The sequence below is a fragment of the Primulina eburnea genome, chromosome 3 (assembly GCF_022965805.1).
Source record: "Primulina eburnea isolate SZY01 chromosome 3, ASM2296580v1, whole genome shotgun sequence".
Lineage (NCBI taxonomy): Eukaryota > Viridiplantae > Streptophyta > Magnoliopsida > Lamiales > Gesneriaceae > Primulina > Primulina eburnea.
The window spans coordinates 14,057,463-14,080,313 of record NC_133103.1 but is presented as its reverse complement, the minus strand read 5'-3'; the positions used below and the strand labels follow the sequence as shown (position 1 = coordinate 14,080,313).

The following is a 22,851-nucleotide window of genomic DNA, read 5'->3' as shown; positions in this document are numbered from 1 at the left end:
TCCCACGTTTTTGTTTTAATTATTCGACTGGTCCCCCAATTTGTATCAAATTTTGTTTCTTTGATTGGCCCCTTTGTTTGACTTTATGAGCCGACAGTCGGGTGGATCAATATTTTTTCGAGATGAGAATGTGATGGGATTGGGTTGGTTTTTTTCCAGGCCTGGAGATTCCGGTTTGAGCGTCGACACTCGGTCAAAGTTAATTAAATTTAAAAAGGGAAAAACATGGATGATGTAATTTTTAATTGGGAAAAAATAGGAGCAAAAATCCAACTGTGATTGTAATAAAAATAAAATATCAACATGATAATTAGGCATATATATTGTGAAAATCAATATTATCTATTTTTATTTGAACGCAGGTAGGGGGACGGGGTCGGCTGAGGTTGTCAATTGTCATACTTCATTCTAATCCCATTCCCTTTTCATTTATCGGACAAAAAAGGAGTGGAATGATCATAATTTGCATTCAATATGCGGTCCTACATCTCCAAGATTGCTGAATGGAATTCGGGTTTGAGAATTTTCAGCTCCGTGGGTTATTCTTTCTTTTTATTTCAAATTTTGACAGTTTGGTAGTTATAGTTGTCGGAAAAATTGAACAAAAGTGAAAAATTGTTTGGTTTTTGGTTTGTTATGATTCCGGGATAAAAGGGTTTTTTCTTAGAGTTCGTGTGGTGATGGTAAATGGTCCTTGTATTTATGGGTTTGATTGATTTATTAATTTGATCTTGATTTTTGATTTATAAATGGTTGAAATACTGTAATCTTGTTGGTGTGATTGGTGCAATTTTTTTAAAAAAAAATTGGTTGGAGAAGAGTCTAAATTGACAGGTTCTTTACTGGTAACGTCGAAGTTAATTATCCAACCCATTCTCCTAGTTCTTATGCACTGCTACATGTGTAGATATGCTGCATTTACACTGCCTCTTTCATAAAGCGTGTGCCTCTAACTTTGCGCCTTTCACCTAAGCTTTAGGTTACATTTGGTGATTGAAAATTATATTTCTGTCATTTTCGTAATATAAAAAAATAAAAAGAATTCACATCTGTTTTTTGATTTCCTTTTCCCATTTATCTATATCACTTTTATGGCGTCAGTTCTTATGTTTCTGTTGGTATTTATACCTTGTTATCATTGATTCTCAGCCAATTGTATTAATTATATTCAATGCAATTTACAGGATAGCTACTCTATTATCTCTCGGATTCTAAATAAAAGCGGTAACGGTCGAGGTCTGAGAAATGATTGTATGAATGATACTGTGCCAAAGTTATATGCTACTCTATGTGAAAAACAAGCCCCAGATGTACAGAAAGATAATCCTGCATCTGATATGTTGGTTGATTCGTTCGGGAGGCTACATACTTATTTAAGGATCTCATTGACAGAACGCTGTAACTTGCGATGCCAGTACTGTATGCCTGCTGAAGGTCTAGAACTTGCTCCTAGCACTCGACTTCTGTATCAGAATGAAATCATACGGCTCGCTGATCTGTTTGTCAGTTCTGGGGTTACAAAAATTCGCCTAACCGGCGGGGAGCCAACAATCAGAAAGGACATTGAAGAAATTTGCTTACAGCTGTCAAGTCTAAATGGATTAAAAACTCTGGCAATGACCACCAATGGACTTATCCTGGCAAATAAACTTCCAAGATTGAGAGAATGTGGACTTAGCTTGCTGAATATAAGTTTAGACACATTGGTTCCTGCAAAGTTTGAATTCATGACTAGACGTAAAGGCCATGATAGAGTGATGAAAGCAATTGATGCTGCTATAGAATTAGGATATAATCCTGTCAAAGTATGTTTTATAGCATTCTCGATATATCATTACTTTGGCTTTGTTTCTTCATTTTTAATTTTGCGAGCTGCTAAATCAAGTATCTAGCATTAATAGTCAGGACTTTTCTGCTTTCAATATCTTCAGCCACACTATCCATGTCCATATCTTTATGTATATTGTATTTCAGGTAAACTGTGTTGTTATGCGAGGATTCAATGACGATGAAATTTGTGATTTTGTTGAACTGACACGTGAGAAGCCAATCAATGTGCGGTTCATTGAGTTCATGCCTTTTGATGGGAATGTATGGAATGTGAAGAAACTCGTACCTTACTCTGAAATGTTGGATATAATGGTAAGGTGGAAATCCACAGGTCCTTTTTTTAACTTTTAAAATTCCTTGAGCATTCCTTAAATGGCTCAATATCACCAAGCAGGTTAAAAAATTTACAGGACTTCAAAGGATTCAGGATGATCCCACAGAAACAGCCAAGAACTTCAGGATAGACGGTCATTTGGGTATGGTTTCTTTCATCACATCAATGACGGAGCATTTTTGTGCTGGTTGTAACAGACTCAGACTTCTAGCTGATGGGAACTTTAAAGTTTGCCTCTTTGGTCCCTCAGAGGTATAACTTCTCACTTGTTATACAGATATTCTTATACATGTTAATGGCACTATCTTGTAATTTAGTCTATTTAGATAATGCTTATATGCTGTGAGTAGCTGTATGTACAGGCTTCTTTTTCCCTTCATGATCATCCAATGAAGCTGTTGGGTTAAAACTTCATGACAATTGGTCAAATATTCTTCCTCCTACATCATCATTGAAACCAATGATCTGGAGTATGGTAGATTGTCTCTAGCTAAATGACTCACAGGAGTAGTTGGCTTGGGATTCATTCGCACGTTTCGTAAAAAAAATAGCATTATGACGAAAGACTTTGTTTTTAGATTTAATTTATGCTCTTGTGAAAGTTAAGTTTACAGATACCATTCGAATGAGAGTTTTTTTCTGTCAGGTCAGCTTGAGGGATCCTTTGCGTCACGGTGCTGTTGATAATGAACTGAAGGAAATTATAGGAGCGGCGGTATGTAACTCTAGCTGGCTTGATAATGTTTCGAAGACTCTAAACCCCAATATCTAGTCCATAACGACTTGTGCGATTTTTAAGCAGGGCAGTGGTGGGGTTTGAATTTTTGTGGCCATGTCCTCTTTTACAGTTCTTGTCGAGGTGTCGCTGAGCTGTAAATAGATCTGTAAATTGGGAGAATTAATTTGTAATCCCTGAGATTGAGGGAATTAGTTAGGTAGTTTCCAGATTTAGGATTGAGTTAGTTTCCTTCTCTTTCTCCTTGTAATCTCCTATATAATACCGTGTATTATATCAATTCAAAGTAAGGAAATACAGAATATTTGTTTTCTCTCTTATCTGATTTCCCACAGTGGTATCAGAGCCCTAGGAATTTTTTCTGGGGTTTCGTATTCTTCAAGCAGCCTTCATTGCTGTGTGTTTTCAAGCAGCCTTCATTGCTGTGTGTTTCCTTTTCATATTCCAGTTTTTTCTGGGCTTCCATTTCTATGTGTTCCAGCCTTCATTGCTGTGAATTTCTTCTTCACCATGTCAATGTCCGAAGAATCCAATTCTGTTCAGAAAATTGGAGAGTTGCAGAATATTCGGGCATCCAACAGATTCAATGGGAAAAACTATCTCAAATGGTCCCAAATTGTCCGCACATACCTAAAGGGCAAAAGGAGGCTTAATCACCTACTTGAAACCGGACCAGAACAAAGGGATCCAACCTTTGCCGCATGGGATGAGGAGGATTCCATGATTATGTCCTGGCTATGGGATTCCATGGAGCCAACGATCAGTGACACTTGCATGTTCTTGAATACCGCAAAGGAAATTTGGGACTATATCAACCGCACATACTCGAAGGCCCGTGATGCTGCCCTTGTGTATGAAATTAAGGTAAAAACCTCAGCCACCAAGCAGGGAGACAAATCTGTCACAGAGTATGCAACCCTGTTGCAAAATCTTTGGCAGGAATTGGATCACTATCGGGTAATTGAGATGAAATGCCCTGATGATGCGGCCACATTGAAGAAATTCATTGAGAAGGATAGGATCTATGATTTTTTGGCAGGATTGAATTCTGAATTTGATCAAGTTAGAATCCAAATCCTCGGCAAAGAGGATACACCGCCTCTAGAAGAGACAATCTCATTAATCCGAGCAGAAGAAAGTCGGAGGAGTGTCATGCTAGAACCCCATACTATGGATGGGTCAGCCTTAGCAGCGAAAACAAATCAGGAGCAGTCGAAGAATGATCTGCCTAAACACTCGGGTAGAGATAACCAAGGGAACAAAGACAATCTTTGGTGTACTTTTTGCAAGAAACCGAGGCATACAAGGGAGACGTGTTGGAAGCTGAATGGTAAACCTCCGAGCCGAGAATGGGGCAACCGTGGGGGGCAACAAAGGCCTCAGGCACATATGGCAGAGCAGCCCAATATTGAGGAAAATTCAGCAATGGGGGGGTTCAGCAGCGAAGAAATTGAGAAGCTGAGAAGCTTAATGGGATCTCTTGAGAAGCCTTCTGGAGCATGTTCAATGGCTCTTTCAGGTAAACCTGTTTGCATGAATGTCTTAGACAAATTCTATCCCAACTCTTGGATCATAGACTCCGGTGCTACAGACCATATGACCCCCACATCTCAACTCTTCCATTCCTATACCCCATGTCCAAGTAATAGAAAAATTGTTGTGGCCAATGGCTCTTTAGCTACTGTTGCAGGGATTGGAGATATATATATCACACCTAGCCTTATCCTTAAAAACGTTCTCCATGTACCCAAACTGTCAACAAGCCTTGTGTCTATTCAAAAGTTGACTCATGATCTCAAATGCTATGCTGTTTTTTGCTCTTCTTATTGTGTTTTTCAGGACCAAGACTCGGGGAGGAGGATTGGACTTGCTAAGGAAAGGAACGGTCTTTACCACCTTGAACCATCCCAGAAACCCAGGAGCAATTTGTCTTCATCTTTCCTTAGTTCCTCAAACAAAGATGTCATTTGGCTATATCACCTACGTCTTGGTCATCCCTCTTTTAGGGTTCTAAACATAATGTTTCCTCATTTATTCCAAGGATTAGATATTTCTGAGTTTCAGTGTGACATTTGTGAATTGGCAAAACATACCCGTGTATCTTTTCCTATTAGCAATAAAAGAAGTTCTCATCCTTTTCATTTGATTCATAGTGACATATGGGGTCCTTCCACTATACCTAATGTTTCCGGGGCTCGGTGGTTTGTGTCCTTAATTGATGATTGCACCCGAGTTACATGGCTCTTTCTTCTTAAACAAAAATCTGATGTTAGCACTGTTATACCTAATTTCCATTCAATGGTTCAAATTAATTTGGGGTCAAAATAAAAAGCTTTAGGACAGACAATGCTAGAGACTACTTCAATCAGACTCTATCCCCTTACTTCCAATCTCAAGGAATTATCCATGATTCATCATGTGTGGACACACCCCAACAAAAAGGGGTAGCTGAAAGAAAGAATGGCCATTTACTCAACAGCACCCGAGCCTTACTGTTTCAAGGGAATGTTCCTAAGTCCTATTGGGGAGAAGCCGTTCTTACTGCCACATATATGATAAATAGACTTCCCTCCCGTGTGTTAGAAAACAAAAGCCCCATAGAGGTCCTTAATAGCTTCTACCCTCACTTCAGAACCTCGAATGGCATCACACCTAGGGTATTTGGGTGTACTGCATTTGTTCATGTCCACAAACAACATAGAGGGAAACTAGACCCCAGAGCCATCAAATGTGTTTTTCTCGGTTACTCATCCACTCAAAAGGGATACAAGTGTTACAACCCCTCTAACAGAAAATTTTACATCTCTGCAGATGTCACTTTCACAGAAAATAAACCATTTTTTTCCAAGTCCTTTCTTCAGGGGGAGATTTCAATGATGGAAGATAGTACTTGTGAGTCCTTTGAACCACTTAAAACCCTTGACCTTCCGCATGTGCCAACCCGTGTTGTTGAACACGAGTCCTCTGAACCAGTCACATCTGAGTCACCCGATCCTGTAACTGAACCCGTATCATCTCCTACTCACAATTTCCCAAGATTTCCTCAGGTGTATTCAAGGAGAAAGATCGTTCCTGAACTGACACAAGTCCAAGAATCCAATCCAAATTCTGGAAATGAAATTACGGTAAGATCAGACCCACCTTTACACACACAACCTGTTGAACAAACCACTAATTCAACAACTGTTCTGGATCTTCCCATTGCTGTTAGAAAAGGAACCAGAGAATGTACTAAACATCCACTCTATCCACTATCTCACTATGTCTCTCTCAAGCGCCTATCACCAACCCAAAAAGGATTCATTGTGAGTTTGAACACCATTGCCATCCCTAACAATATGGCTGAGGCATTGTCAAAAAAGGAATGGAGGGATGCTATGAGAGAGGAAATGAGTGCATTAGAAAAGAATAATACATGGGAGATCGTTGATAAACCGAAGGGAAAAAACATTGTTGATTGCAAGTGGATTTTTACATTGAAGTACAAGGCTGATGGATCCCTTGAAAGATACAAAGCAAGGTTAGTAGCCAAAGGGTACACTCAGACTTATGGGGTGGATTATCAGGAAACCTTTGCTCCAGTTGCAAAAATGAACACTGTGAGAATCCTGTTAGCATTGGCTGCTCACTTCAATTGGCAACTGCTACAATATGATGTTAAGAATGCATTCCTCCATGGTGACCTAAATGAGGAAATCTACATGAACATCCCACCGGGATTTGAAGGGGACACAGGTAACAATGTGTGCAAGCTGAAAAAGGCCCTTTATGGATTAAAACAATCTCCTAGAGCATGGTTTGGCAGATTTGCAAAAGTCATGAAGGAATCTGGCTATAAACAAAGCCAAGGTGACCACACCTTATTCATTAAGCATTCGGCTGGAGGGGGAGTGACTGCTCTTTTAGTCTATGTGGACGACATCATAGTGACTGGAAATGATGAGAAAGAGAAGCATGAATTGAAGCTAAGACTAGTAAAAGAATTTGAAACAAAGGAACTGGGGAAATTAAAGTACTTCCTCGGTATTGAAGTGGCACATTCAACACAGGGAATCTACATATCTCAACAAAAGTACGTAATTGATTTATTGGCAGAAACAGGGAAGACTGGGTGTAAACCGATCTCTACTCCAATAGATCCAAACTATAAGTTGGGAGAAGCTAAAGAAGAACCAGCTGTGGATAAAAGAATGTACCAAAGGTTGGTTGGCAGACTCATATACCTTACCCACACTCGACCAGACATAAAATATTCTGTAAGTATGATCAGTCAATTCATGCATGATCCAAGAGAACCTCATCTTCAGGCTGCTTACAGGGTACTGCATTACTTGAAAGGCAATCCGGGGAAAGGAATCTTGTTCAAAAGGAATGGCACTCTTACTCTGGAAGCCTACACCGACGCTGACTATGCTGGCTCCCTAGTGGATAGAAGATCAACTACAGGATATTGTACTTTTCTTGGAGGTAACCTAGTGACATGGAGGAGCAAGAAGCAGAATGTAGTGGCAAGGTCATCTGCGGAATCAGAATTCAGGGCTATTGCTCAAGGATTATGCGAATTACTTTGGCTGAGAATTATTTTGGATGATTTGAGAGTCCAATGGGAGGGTCCTATGAAGCTCTACTGTGACAACAAGTCAGCTGTTAATATGGCTCATAATCCTATACAACATGATAGGACAAAGCATATTGAAATTGATAGACATTTCATCAAAGAAAAACTGGAGGAAGGGTTAGTGTGTATGTCCTATGTTCAATCAGAGAGACAATTAGCCGATGTTCTAATAAAGGGGCTGAATAGTTCGAGTTTCCATGATCTTGTATCCAAGCTGGGAATGGAAGACATCTATTCCTCAGCTTGAGGGGGAGTGTCGAGGTGTCGCTGAGCTGTAAATAGATCTGTAAATTGGGAGAATTAATTTGTAATCCCTGAGATTGAGGGAATTAGTTAGGTAGTTTCCAGATTTAGGATTGAGTTAGTTTCCTTCTCTTTCTCGTTGTAATCTCCTATATAATACCGTGTATTATATCAATTCAAAGTAAGGAAATACAGAATATTTGTTTTCTCTCTTATTTGATTTCCCACAGTTCTCATTATTGATTTTTGTTAATGTACTTCGTGGTTTTTAATTTCTAAACCTTGTTTCAACACCAGGTCAAGAGGAAGAAAGCGGCTCATGCTGGGATGTTCGACCTTGCGAAGACGCCAAATAGACCAATGACGCATATTGGTGGCTAAGGATAGGTATCCCTTCTACATTATTCTGTACCTTTTCTTCTGTACTGAGTTATTTTACTTGGAGCTTTTAGAGTTGCATTTCCTTGTGCCACTCAACAGAAAAGGATGGCGACACTTGTACTTCTTCTATGGAAAAGGCTCCACCAGATTCAACCAACCTATTAAATTTATAGTTAATGAAATGTTGTTAATATTATCCCAGTACATGTAGGCCGTATCTGTTACGGTCTTGCAAGAATTGGTTGATTGTCAAAATTTTGGTCGTGTTATCCATTTAAGTAAGGCCAGCACAAATACTCCACTGGACAACTACATAGACCAGGCACATGCACTAGAATACTTATTGAAACGTCCCATGTTCTTGCGTTTAAAATGTACTAGAAATTTTTTTTTTTTTTTTAAATTTCGGTCCTTGTAAAAATATTTTAATAAAATATTTTTGTCCATGACCTCGAACATTCGCTAGCTAGCATTTAAAAATCAATTGCAAACGTCATAAAATAAAATAATCGCATGAGTTACCAAACCTAGAAAGCAATAATCGTGAAACGTATTTTCCTCTCCAAAACCACTCTAAAGCATAAATAAATGGTTTTAAAAATCTTTTAACGTAAAAACGTAATCATGATCGTGAGTGCGGAAAAAGTAGAAGCGCTGGTCCTCGGGTTGTGTGCACCTTCAGTCCAGTCATCTCATGCGTCAAGCCCTCCCTCAACCTCACCTGCATCCATCACACCTAGTGAGTCTAAAGACTCAATACACCAAATCTTTGTAACGAGTAACAGATATAAAATCACATGCAACAGTGAAAATACTTGTACTTAAAATATCATTTCATGAAAATGCATAAACTTGAGCATGAAAATTTTCGTAAATATTTTCATGATGCATAACATGAACCTGAACCTTTACCTTTTCCTCAATCATAACATGACATAATAACATGACGTGATAACATGACGTGATTCTTTTCATGATCATAACATTATCTTTCTCTTGATTGAATTCAGATCGTTAATTGTGAATTTCCTGACGTGACATGACATGACATGACGATGATACCATCTACATGAAACCACAGTACTGGGCGGCGGGGACATCAGCGACACAAGATCGTCAACTGAGCCTTGGCCTATTCTTGATCGTAACCTCAAATCCTCAATTCCTGACATGACATGACATGACATGACGATGGTACCATCTACATGAAACCACAGTACTGGGCGGCGGGGACATCAGCGACACAAGATCGTCAACTGAGCCTTGGCCTATTCTTGATCGTAACCTCAAATCCTCGTAGTCACAATTACTTCACCTTCATCAATATTTTCATGTTTTCATCACCTTATAAAATCATGCATGAATGTATTTTCTTTTGAAACCAAGCGTGCACCATGTATTTTAAATGTCAATTTTAATCATAAAATTTCATGGACATTTAAAATAAATCATAAATAAATCATGAACATTTCATAAACATTTGAACATGAACATAATATCACAAAAACAGCATTTAGGGCACTGCCATGACCTTTACTAATTTTGGGTGTAAAAAGACCGTTTTACCCCTAATCGTGACATTTTTACGTTTCTGATTTTTTTCTTGATTTCTTGACTTCAACATGTCCTGAATAGTTATTTAAGCTTACATGAATTTCCTCATATTTTTATTTAGCTTAAATCGAGGACTTTTTAATTTAATCTTGAAACGTGACGTATTAATGCGTTTAAATCTCGAATTAAACCAAACCTTAGCATAAAATTCCCAAATTAGAAATTTGGACTTATAATAATTATTTAAGCTTAAATATAATTTTTCATAATTTTATCAAGCGTAAAACTAGGCGTTTCAATTAACTCGTTAATTAGCGTTTCGTGCGGCGATTAAATCCCGAAAAATACCAAACTTTAATATAAAATTCCTAAATTCTAAATTTAGTCTTTTTATATTATTTCAGCTTTTATATACCAGGACTCGACCTCCGTGAACCATTTTTCAATTTTTCTTTAATTAAAGCCCCTCATTTGACACCTAAACTTCAACCCCGAGCCAACTTTCGATTTTTCACGAGTTACCCCCGAACCATGCTGGTCCAAAACTTGCCCAACCTCCTAAGTTAACCTCTTGGGCCCTCAACCCACCGAGATACCAGGCCCAAAGCCAAAAACGAAGGTCCCCAATACACCTATGTGCTGGCCGAGAGTTTTCTTTTGCGTGGTGACTAATTTGTGAACCTATGGACCAAGCCCACACTCCAGCCCCTGAACCGACACCTTGAGCACTACACTAGGACCCTGAGGACTCGCCCTAAACCTGCCCAGGAGCCTTGGACCGAAGCTCCTTCCCTGCACGAAGTCTGCATCTCAAGATGCAGCTTCTCGGGTGGGAGTCCTTGCTTGCAAGGACTCCCCCCTGCCGTTCCAGACCGAGCCCTAGCATGGCTAGGACTCTCCCCCTGACACCACCTGACCCTAGGCTAGCCGTGAACCTCAGCCCACGCCAGCCCTCCTTTTAAATCATGGAACCCGTATCCTTAAAGTTCATGACAGCAAAACGGGTTTCCGAAGACAGCTTGCGGTGCAGCGTTTTGAGTGTGTTTAGGACTCTTTAAATTCGTGTAAAAACCTCTCTCGATCATGTTCTAACGTCATGGCAGCCCCTTGCATGCAAGAACAATTTATTAGATCCAAAAATCATGAATTAACCACATGTAAGTGCATAAACTCGAAAGTTTCAGAAAGTTTCTTGATGATCTTTATGCATTCAATATTTAAACAATAATATGATATGATGGATGAGAAAAGGAAGATTTAGGCGTGCCTTTGCGTCGTAAACGCACGAAATACCGATTGCGACGAAGAACGGAGAGGCTAGTTTCCCTTAAAACTCTTGAAGAACCAAGCTATTTCCCCACGGCCGAGAGGTTGCAGCCGAGGGAGTGCTTCTGCTTTTTGGTAAATATTTTAGCGGCGTGAGAACGAGTGTGTCGTGAATATTTTCTGTGCGCTTAGTCTAGGTTTCTTTTTGTTTTTAAATGCTAAACATTTTATTAATTAGGCTTAAGGCCTATTAAACTCTAATTAAGCCCACTAGTGCAAGCTAAGCTTTGAATAAACTTTAAAAAAACATTTTCATAAAAAAATAATTAGTGAATTAAGTAGCCGGACTGCTTAAAAGATCGAATTTTAGTTGAAAATCCAACACCGATAAAAATTAGTCCCGGCGTATAAAATCACCTCAAAATTCTTTGATTTCAAAAAATATGAGAAAACCATCACCCTTAAATTAAATAATTAAAATTAATTAATTAATAAAACATTTTACATTTTTCCGCCCTTGGTCTCCGTTCCTCGATCGTCACTTGAATATCCTTTAAAAATGCAGTTTAATGCAACCATGCAGAAAATATATTTTAAACATGTCAAAATGCACCACATAAATAATTCATGCAATTAAAACATTTAATTAAAAATACAAAAGAATTTAATACTTGCATGTACATGGTTTGCGTGGACCTTAAATTTTCGGGGCGTTACAATCTTCCCCCCTTAAATTGAATTTCGTCCTCGAAATTCTCTTATCCTTAATAACCCAAAGTTTAGACTTAGTTCTAGTATCCCAAAAATCCACGCTTCCGCTGCGCTTACTCTGATAAGCTTAATTTCTAGAATGTCTTTACGTCTTCTTGATCCCAATTAATTTTCCTTCTAAATCCTTATTTGCAAATTGTAACTTAAAAAGACCCATAATTACTTAGTGCTTTATTATTTTGACCTCAAATTTTAATTTTTTCATAAAATCCCCAATATTAAAATATGGATGACCATATTTATCGTATACTATTTTCTTATTTTATACCCCAAAATATTCATCAACCAATTAAATTTAAATCTTAAAATCTCAAACACATCCACTAACGCTTAGATTTTCTAGCTTAATATCGATTCATCCTTAAAAATCTTTGATTAAAATTTCTTATAATACTAAAACCAAGATATCCCAAGGTTCTGAATATTCTTAAAAGTCTAAATCCTCAAAATTCTTATCATTTAACCCATTCAATTCGCACTTATTGCTAAACTAATCATCAAATTCCTCAAAATTGCATAATAAATTCTTAATTTCCTCAAAAATTATCCTAATTGGTTCTTAATTTCAAAATCCAACGATTAATCCATAAGTTTTTGGCATTCTTAATTTCCTTCTACATGATTCCCATAACATAATTTCAAAAATTTTAAACTTATTTACCCAAAAATCAATTCCTATAACAAATCTTACTTTTCATCAAACTTGAAATCCCAATCTATATATTTTCTTATTCCCCAAAGTCGTTGCAATCCTCGAATAATTATTCCTTATGTCTAATTTCCAAAAATTAATTCGACTAGTAACCATGAAGCATAAATAATTTTCTTAGAAAATCTAAGTGTCCCAAAAAGCATTCATAATATTTACGATTAACTTATAGCCCAAAAATATAACATCAATACTAAAACCCAAAATCAACATAGTCCAATTCCACCACAAAATCAACATGCGTTGAAATCAAATGATTTTCCATTTCATGTCGCAACACAAATAAAAATTATAAAGCATATAAATCATGTATCATCATAGAGCTAATAAACATGTTACGAAAACATATAATTCATATATCCTCATAAACTTATTAAACATGTGACATAAACAATTAATCCATGTACTTATGCAGGTAATATCATGAAATCATATAAAGCATGTAAACTTACAAATTTGAGGCTTGACGACTGATCTTCCCGGTGCTGATGGTGGCACAACCCTTTACAGGACCAAGGCTCTGATACCAACTGAAACGTCCCATGTTCTTGCGTTTAAAATGTACTAGAAATTTTTTTTTTTTTTTTAAATTTCGGTCCTTGTAAAAATATTTTAATAAAATATTTTTGTCCATGACCTCGAACATTCGCTAGCTAGCATTTAAAAATCAATTGCAAACGTCATAAAATAAAATAATCGCATGAGTTACCAAACCTAGAAAGCAATAATCGTGAAACGTATTTTCCTCTCCAAAACCACTCTAAAGCATAAATAAATGGTTTTAAAAATCTTTTAACGTAAAAACGTAATCATGATCGTGAGTGCGGAAAAAGTAGAAGCGCTGGTCCTCGGGTTGTGTGCACCTTCAGTCCAGTCATCTCATGCGTCAAGCCCTCCCTCAACCTCACCTGCATCCATCACACCTAGTGAGTCTAAAGACTCAATACACCAAATCTTTGTAACGAGTAACAGATATAAAATCACATGCAACAGTGAAAATACTTGTACTTAAAATATCATTTCATGAAAATGCATAAACTTGAGCATGAAAATTTTCGTAAATATTTTCATGATGCATAACATGAACCTGAACCTTTACCTTTTCCTCAATCATAACATGACATAATAACATGACGTGATAACATGACGTGATTCTTTTCATGATCATAACATTATCTTTCTCTTGATTGAATTCAGATCGTTAATTGTGAATTTCCTGACGTGACATGACATGACATGACGATGATACCATCTACATGAAACCACAGTACTGGGCGGCGGGGACATCAGCGACACAAGATCGTCAACTGAGCCTTGGCCTATTCTTGATCGTAACCTCAAATCCTCAATTCCTGACATGACATGACATGACGATGGTACCATCTACATGAAACCACAGTACTGGGCAGCGGGGACATCAGCGACACAAGATCGTCAACTGAGCCTTGGCCTATTCTTGATCGTAACCTCAAATCCTCGTAGTCACAATTACTTCACCTTCATCAATATTTTCATGTTTTCATCACCTTATAAAATCATGCATGAATGTATTTTCTTTTGAAACCAAGCGTGCACCATGTATTTTAAATGTCAATTTTAATCATAAAATTTCATGGACATTTAAAATAAATCATAAATAAATCATGAACATTTCATAAACATTTGAACATGAACATAATATCACAAAAACAGCATTTAGGGCACTGCCATGACCTTTACTAATTTTGGGTGTAAAAAGACCGTTTTACCCCTAATCGTGACATTTTTACGTTTCTGATTTTTTTCTTGATTTCTTGACTTCAACATGTCCTGAATAGTTATTTAAGCTTACATGAATTTCCTCATATTTTTATTTAGCTTAAATCGAGGACTTTTTAATTTAATCTTGAAACGTGACGTATTAATGCGTTTAAATCTCGAATTAAACCAAACCTTAGCATAAAATTCCCAAATTAGAAATTTGGACTTATAATAATTATTTAAGCTTAAATATAATTTTTCATAATTTTATCAAGCGTAAAACTAGGCGTTTCAATTAACTCGTTAATTAGCGTTTCGTGCGGCGATTAAATCCCGAAAAATACCAAACTTTAATATAAAATTCCTAAATTCTAAATTTAGTCTTTTTATATTATTTCAGCTTTTATATACCAGGACTCGACCCCCGTGAACCATTTTTCAATTTTTCTTTAATTAAAGCCCCTCATTTGACACCTAAACTTCAACCCCGAGCCAACTTTCGATTTTTCACGAGTTACCCCCGAACCATGCTGGTCCAAAACTTGCCCAACCTCCTAAGTTAACCTCTTGGGCCCTCAACCCACCGAGATACCAGGCCCAAAGCCAAAAACGAAGGTCCCCAATACACCTATGTGCTGGCCGAGAGTTTTCTTTTGCGTGGTGACTAATTTGTGAACCTATGGACCAAGCCCACACTCCAGCCCCTGAACCGACACCTTGAGCACTACACTAGGACCCTGAGGACTCGCCCTAAACCTGCCCAGGAGCCTTGGACCGAAGCTCCTTCCCTGCACGAAGTCTGCATCTCAAGATGCAGCTTCTCGGGTGGGAGTCCTTGCTTGCAAGGACTCCCCCCTGCCGTTCCAGACCGAGCCCTAGCATGGCTAGGACTCTCCCCCTGACACCACCTGACCCTAGGCTAGCCGTGAACCTCAGCCCACGCCAGCCCTCCTTTTAAATCATGGAACCCGTATCCTTAAAGTTCATGACAGCAAAACGGGTTTCCGAAGACAGCTTGCGGTGCAGCGTTTTGAGTGTGTTTAGGACTCTTTAAATTCGTGTAAAAACCTCTCTCGATCATGTTCTAACGTCATGGCAGCCCCTTGCATGCAAGAACAATTTATTAGATCCAAAAATCATGAATTAACCACATGTAAGTGCATAAACTCGAAAGTTTCAGAAAGTTTCTTGATGATCTTTATGCATTCAATATTTAAACAATAATATGATATGATGGATGAGAAAAGGAAGATTTAGGCGTGCCTTTGCGTCGTAAACGCACGAAATACCGATTGCGACGAAGAACGGAGAGGCTAGTTTCCCTTAAAACTCTTGAAGAACCAAGCTATTTCCCCACGGCCGAGAGGTTGCAGCCGAGGGAGTGCTTCTGCTTTTTGGTAAATATTTTAGCGGCGTGAGAACGAGTGTGTCGTGAATATTTTCTGTGCGCTTAGTCTAGGTTTCTTTTTGTTTTTAAATGCTAAACATTTTATTAATTAGGCTTAAGGCCTATTAAACTCTAATTAAGCCCACTAGTGCAAGCTAAGCTTTGAATAAACTTTAAAAAAACATTTTCATAAAAAAATAATTAGTGAATTAAGTAGCCGGACTGCTTAAAAGATCGAATTTTAGTTGAAAATCCAACACCGATAAAAATTAGTCCCGGCGTATAAAATCACCTCAAAATTCTTTGATTTCAAAAAATATGAGAAAACCATCACCCTTAAATTAAATAATTAAAATTAATTAATTAATAAAACATTTTACATTTTTCCGCCCTTGGTCTCCGTTCCTCGATCGTCACTTGAATATCCTTTAAAAATACAGTTTAATGCAACCATGCAGAAAATATATTTTAAACATGTCAAAATGCACCACATAAATAATTCATGCAATTAAAACATTTAATTAAAAATACAAAAGAATTTAATACTTGCATGTACATGGTTTGCGTGGACCTTAAATTTTCGGGGCGTTACACTTATGGACTGAACTATGGCATCTTATTCAACTTTACTAAACATATGGTATATTTCTGTGGCATCTTTTTGTCTCCTTTTTGCCTCGTGTATTGATAGTAGTTGTTTGACGCTCCATTATGAATGTAATATCCACTTTCATTGGCTCTTTTGCAGTCTCTATCTGATGATTGCTACTTCTATCAATCTCATCAGCATGCTTATTTGTCTTTTGTTCGTTTCGTGTTTCAACCGCTAGCACATATCTACTTTTCAACATACCTCAACTGAGCACATTTCTTGGTCTTCCATATCTTGTTTTATTTGCAAGAACAAGTACAATTTTTTAATACACTCTCTCTCAATTGAAGTGAATGATTTTTCTCAAGGTCTGAATTCCTTGTGCGAAATTTTAGGTCTAATAATAGTCTTGTGGATTTAATAAGCGCACCTAGCCACAAAATCCTTGAAATGGCAATTATGAAAATGCTTCTAAATTTTCTTTTTACGGTTCCTTTCATTGAGTGGACTTAAAGAAAATCTTTTTCATTTCCCCTGATTGATGAAAAACTGAAGTTAAGTGGTTTTTGAACTCATGCACTTCTGGTCTTCCGGGTCATACTTGGCCTGCAACTGAAGAATCTGTTATTTTATTGTGTGGTCATTTCTCTCGACTTCTTTCTGCCGGGCCACAATTCCGATTCTTTTTTTTTCTCTTGATTCTCTGATACACACATTATTTCTTTGCTCATTCTGATGTTTTTACTGACAATTGTTGTCTTGTTTTGCAGGTAGCAAATCTAGCTTTCAGTGAAGTTGTGTGTAGCTGGCAATCATTCTTTCACATAGTGGATCATAAGTTGAACAAACAAAAGGGAAGTGGGAGTATAAAGAATGGAGAGTCAAACAAAGCAAAATACTATATATGAGGACACACTTCTGTAATATACTGAGGCTCTGCCTGATTAGGCTGAATGTGACACAAAGTTGCCACTGTAAATTAATCTTCATGTTTGTTGTATTTTGAACACCTGTAGTCACCAATTTTCTCGGAATCCCAGATTGTAAATGTATGGGATCCTCTTGTGAAGGAGGTGTTTTAATTTTTGTACTCAAAATGAACTTACCATGCTGTGACAATGGTCTTGATGGATATATCTGTTGACCAATGCACTAATATCTAGGTCTTATAAAATTCCTTGTATCCAGAAACAAGTCACTAACTGCTTTGGCTTGGTGTTAATGCATTTTGTTATGTTTTCCCAAATGCTCTAGGTATAAAAGATGTTTCTTCTTGTGTTGAAGGCTTTGCCATCAAAATTATGCGAAGTGCAGTGATTGTTAGTTTACATCTATTTCATTACGATATCATATTGTGTCTATATATGTATTTTGTTTAGTACAACTCTTGTGGTTTTTTCCATATTTGATACCTGGTTTAGGTGAGATTTTCTCTATTTATCCCTTACCATGCTTTATTTTAAAGAGTCCACTGTACACCCTAAAAAGATTCCCCTCACTAATTAGTTATTAACAAAATTTATTTTATTTGATCTTGTAATTTTGCGGGAAGACTGCCAGGTCGCCTCGATGGGAGCTTACTTTTGAGAGTTGCAGACTTTGACGGTAACTTTCCTTTTATTTAATTAGTTGGGTGAATATGTTCATGATACAGGAAGATGAATATATAGGTGATGTATACATCAAGTGGAAATCTTTTTTTTTTTTGTATCAAGTGCAAGTCTAGTTGACATGACCAAAATGCTAAATCACAAAAATAGGCTTCCGTTAGTGATATTGTACTTTAGAAGCAAAATTATTTTTACATGAATGAATTTTTTTTACCTAGTATGGAGAACTGTATAAACACAACCGAGCATACACTTCATCTCTTTGTTAATATACAATTATAAACACACGACTAGTACTGCTGCCAAACAAATTAGCTAAAAACTTCATGAATCACATGGATTTTCTATTCAATCTAAAGATGATCTTTGGACCTTTTAGCATTACATGTTAACAGGTCAAATCTATACCGTTCTGAACCAAACATACAAAACCAATCTCTGGGACCATTTGGGGTCCATCCATGGTGGTGAAAACATGTGCTGTGGGAAATACCCGATTCCATTATTGATGGATCAACCGCATCTAAGACTTCCAGATAGAACATCCTCAGTACTAGTGATTAAGAATGATTTGGATATCTGTGGCCTCTAGGTCCCTCGTGTGATAGCCACCTGCTCAGTCCTTTTAGCAGTCCAGTTAACTCACAAAACGAGAAAGCCGTTCCAAATTTTATCAGATCACACCAAATACCAAAAACCTTTGTTTAAATCCAAATACATCAGCTCACAACATGAGAAATGAAGAGCCAAGGTATGTTTGCTTGACGGCTAAGCACAAACAGAATAATCCGTTCTTACTCTAAAGAAGTAGAAAATGAATGAATGAAATATATAGAACTTTCCTTTTCTGCACACAAACTCAAGATAGAATCTTACGTAACTCTGAAGAGACGGTATGAGTTTTCAACTAGAAAAGTGGAATCTCACCAAATGTATTTATTTGAGAAGACCTGAATGGAAGGAGAGGAAACCCATTCACATCATGAATAAACCCATCTACGTCTCCAAGAAAACCCAAAAGTGCACTTGGATTCTCACCCCAAGTTATTTCTTCACTCTCCTTTATTATATGTTTCATTTGCAATGCAGGTACACTTGCTAGTTTCATGTTCTTTCTTGGCTTTCTTCCACATATCTTTGAGGGAAATGCTGTGGTTGGAAAGTCATTCACTTTCTTCTCGCTTTCTTTTCTTTCCTCGGGTTTGCCTGTAAGTCTCTGAACTAGCTCTCTGAAATTTTGAACATCTGTCTTTATAATTTCCGGTGCAACGATGTGAATTATACGTATTTTGGGCTTGAATTTAGAGATTGTGTGGGAATCATTGTGCAAGGCCAACTTAGCTGGTACTAAACTTGTGCTACACGGGTGCGACTTCATGTTATCTTCAAGGTTGTTAGTGAAGTTTGTTTATGTGCCGGAGATGAAGGGATATATGCTAGATGCTGGTGTGTAGTAGATATATTACCTACCTTTGAGTGTATTTATACCATAGAACTTGTAACAACTTGAGTTGCCTAGTTGGATATGAGGAAAGTGCACATTATAAGGGTGGAAAAAATATGTTTTGCCTTTTGGCAATGATGATCAGATACGTTCTTCTTCGACGGGCTAACAAGTCTAGTTTTATATCACCGTACATATCCATGGTGGTGACCACAAAATAATTTTTTTTATCATTATAATACCTTATCAACCAAGCAATTTCAAATGTTGTACCCATTAAAAAACTTCATGTTGATGATTCACGCGGTATAGTTTACTTGCGAAGAACCGGTTAAATTTGTCAATGATTTTCTTAAAGTAATTATTCCATCATCTGTACGGTATATATATATATATACACACACACACACACACAGCCAGCCTACATTCTTTCTCCCCGCTCTTAATCGTCCTTGTTTTATTTTATTTGCGACGTGATATTGTGATTCTCGAGAACTTGGAGACTTGTTGTACATGTTCATGAACCTAAATCCTTAGAGAGTCTGTTCCACAGAAGTCAATGATATTTTCCTTTTCTTTTTTCCATTTTTTTTATCAAGTCAATGATATTTTCGAGTACAGAAGCAATGTGAAAGCAAGGCTGTCATCTTCCTGAACATAGCAATTTACCTAAACTTGCTCGTATTTTAATCATTGACTTAAATATTAGATTGTTCAGTTTTGTTTTGTTTATTCAAACTAGGCTTTTTGAAAGAGTATGGGGTGGTTGTCTCCACGTTTCTTGTTGACACTTGATATTTACCGCGTTGACATTTATAACAACCACGGTTTATTCTTTAGTTTTTGTCTCTTGTTTTTTTTTTTTGGAGGGTCCAAAAGTAATGCGAAATGTCTTGGTGACACTTAAAAAGGTGAGAAATCTTGAAAGCATCCAAATAGATCTAATTATCGCTTGTCCTCATGTCTAATGCAACCTCTTAACATCGATATGGATTAAACAAGAGTTATGGGAATTCATCTGACCCGAAAACGTGATAATCTGGTCAGACCTAGTGAAGTTCGATCAACATGATGAACCATGGTTGGTTTTATGCAGGGGCGTAGCTTCCTTAGGGGCTAGGGTGGGCTTTAGCCCAGCCTAGTCTCGGGATTAATGTATATATATAGTTATATATTTTAGAAATTTTAGTCACTGAGTAAAATTTTTATACATGGATTCTATAAGTTTTAAATAATATAGCATTTGAGCTTATTCTGTACGGGAAATCGGCCTTCAGTCTCCAACCGTCGATTTTTTTTGTGTTCAGTCTCTGGGTATTTTTTTAGTACCACATTTCCACATGAAGTGTACCACATTTTGTATGACATAGTACCACAATTTTGTGGATAGAGAGTGAACCCAAAGAAATGTTTTGATTGGAGATTTTTCACCAACTTTCCCTATTCTGTATCTATGTTGTTATCTTAATTTATATATTTACTCATTTTAATTCTACATTTTATATATATATATTTGTGTTATTCTGATTATAAATATATATTTACATAAATATATTTATGTTATTCTTTATCTATGAGACGAGTCAATCCCACCGATATTCACAATAAAAAGTAATACTCTTAGCATAAAAAGTAATATTTTTTCATAGATGACTCAAATAAGTGATCCTTCTCACAAATACGACCCGTGAGACCGTCTCACACAAATTTTTGTCTTAATTTTTTTACTTACTTTACATTGAATTTATTTTAAAAATTCATTATTATAAATGATATTTATCATGTATCTTGATATATTAAATTTTTAAGATGATTTTTAAAATTTATCTAGTTCATATTATACAAAATATAACAAAAAAAATTTAAAAATACATTAAATAATATTTATATTTTCAATGTCTAGCCCACTCTATTTTAAAATCTTGGCTACGCCCCTGGTTTTATGTGTGCTAGCCATCCGGGTGGGATATTAGGATTTGGGTCGGGCTAGGTAACCGTGGTCGGTGGTTGTATAAATTTCTACGACTGTCGAGTAACAATGGACCATGTTCTGTCTCGAACGTATGCGCTCCACCAGTTTCAAAACAAGAGTTCTATTCACTGTATAGCCGACGACTATATTGTTAAGTTTGTTTATCAGTTTAATTTCCTCGACAATATTCATGTCATAAGATGGAGGATAAAATAAGGTTTGATACCAAGAAATGTACCACAACATTTGGGCAAGTTGATCCACTAATTTTATTTTATTTGGGAAATGATTACAATATTATGCATTTTTAATTATAATATATAATAACCATGGATGAGTTGAAATGGCTCTCCACTTCTAAACATTCAATAAATTAAGAAACCAAGCTTCTCAATAATTCACTATATTATATTCTTCAATTATTAATGTTTTTGTGAAACCAAATTCTATGCTTCTTGAATGTCACCAGATACCAATGTGATCGATGAAGGATCGATCTGTTGCTGATGTCCAATTGATGACGCCTTGCCAAAAGCAAGTAGCCTTCTAAGCGAAGGCTGCTTTTCTGCGCAACATGCTCCGATTGATCGGTCAATTTAATTAATCTTGTCACGGGTTTCAAATATATTTTTATTTTTAAGATAAATAGGATCATAAATTTCAAATCTGTTTCTTATATGTTTACATAGTATTTTATGTTAATGTAATGAATTTCAAGTATATTCAATAATGATGTCATTTGAAATTCATTCTAATTTATATTACTAATGTATAAATAAATAAAGTATGAAGTTAAGATTGATATATTATTTCATTATAAACAATAAAACTAATTAATATTTATAAATTTCAAATTCATCTCGTCTAGTGAGTCTTAAGATTTTTTTTATTAATTTACATACCATATTGTAAAATTTGGAATATCGCTATATTCCTTCATTTTTATGTGTGGTAGTTGTCAATCCATTAATTTTTTTATGTTTTTTAGTTTTTCACATTATCCTGATCTCCTATCACGTTTTCGTACAATTCATGGTGTAATTTCAATTCAGTGATTTGATTGATGTAAGATAAATGTTTGATAAAATGATTGATGTAATATAAATGATTGGTAGATGAATAAATAATATGGTGCATCAAACATGACATTAGATTGGATAAAAATATAGATGAATAATATAGCGAGCCAAACAATATCTAAATGTATAATATGATAATGTCTTAAAGATGACATGTCGTTTGCACATGACGTGAATTTATTTAATCCGCCGTTTATGTTTTACCATAAATAAGTAGGTATCGTTTGGTTCATGTTATTATTTATCCACATTTTTATCCAAACTTATCTTATGTTTGATGCAACATATTATTTATCCATCTACCAATCATTTATCTTACATCAATCAAATCATCAATCATTTATCTCAATCAATCAATTATTATATCAACTATCATTTTTATATATTTTATTTATATCCTATTTGTCTCATACTACGAACCAAACTACGGTACTTTAATGATACAACAAGTCAGAATATTATATCCCTAAATAAGTTATGATCTATTATTTATTTTTTAGTTTTTCACATTATCCTGATCTCCCATCACGTTTTCATACACTTCATGGTTAATTTTAATATTTAATCCTCACGTGTGACCCGTTT

General features: G+C 36.3%; 1 protein-coding gene across 7 annotated transcripts; it reads left to right on the top strand.

The window, feature by feature from the left end:
* The first annotated feature begins 322 nt into the window (after window positions 1-322).
* LOC140826692 (GTP 3',8-cyclase, mitochondrial-like) lies at window positions 323-19,595 on the top strand. 7 transcript variants are annotated; one of them, XR_012116854.1, is made up of 9 exons: window positions 323-534; window positions 1,185-1,805; window positions 1,975-2,142; window positions 2,225-2,416; window positions 2,816-2,879; window positions 8,059-8,148; window positions 16,932-17,766; window positions 18,861-18,979; window positions 19,077-19,595. XR_012116854.1 is itself a non-coding variant. In XM_073189199.1 (7 exons), the coding sequence occupies exons 1-6, from the start codon at window positions 475-477 to the stop codon at window positions 8,140-8,142; spliced, it is 1,194 nt and encodes a 397-aa protein (XP_073045300.1). In that variant the 5' UTR covers window positions 327-474; the 3' UTR covers window positions 8,143-8,148; window positions 8,242-8,511. The 7 variants fall into 7 exon arrangements, 1 of the variants encoding a protein (XP_073045300.1); XR_012116852.1 differs by having other exon boundaries at window positions 328-534; window positions 2,811-2,879; window positions 19,077-19,583; XR_012116856.1 differs by having other exon boundaries at window positions 339-514; window positions 2,811-2,879; window positions 19,077-19,588.
* Window positions 19,596-22,851: the final 3,256 nt, after the last annotated feature.

Excerpts from the sequence above, each read along its gene's own strand:
- LOC140826692 (XM_073189199.1), top strand. The coding sequence starts at position 475 with ATGCGGTCCTACATCTCCAAGATTGCTGAATGGAATTCGGGTTTGAGA. Across the intron at positions 535-1,184 it reads GTTTGAGAATTTTCAGCTCC|GATAGCTACTCTATTATCTC; the intron begins GTGGGTTATTCT and ends TGCAATTTACAG. Across the intron at positions 2,417-2,810 it reads GCCTCTTTGGTCCCTCAGAG|GTCAGCTTGAGGGATCCTTT; the intron begins GTATAACTTCTC and ends TTTTTCTGTCAG.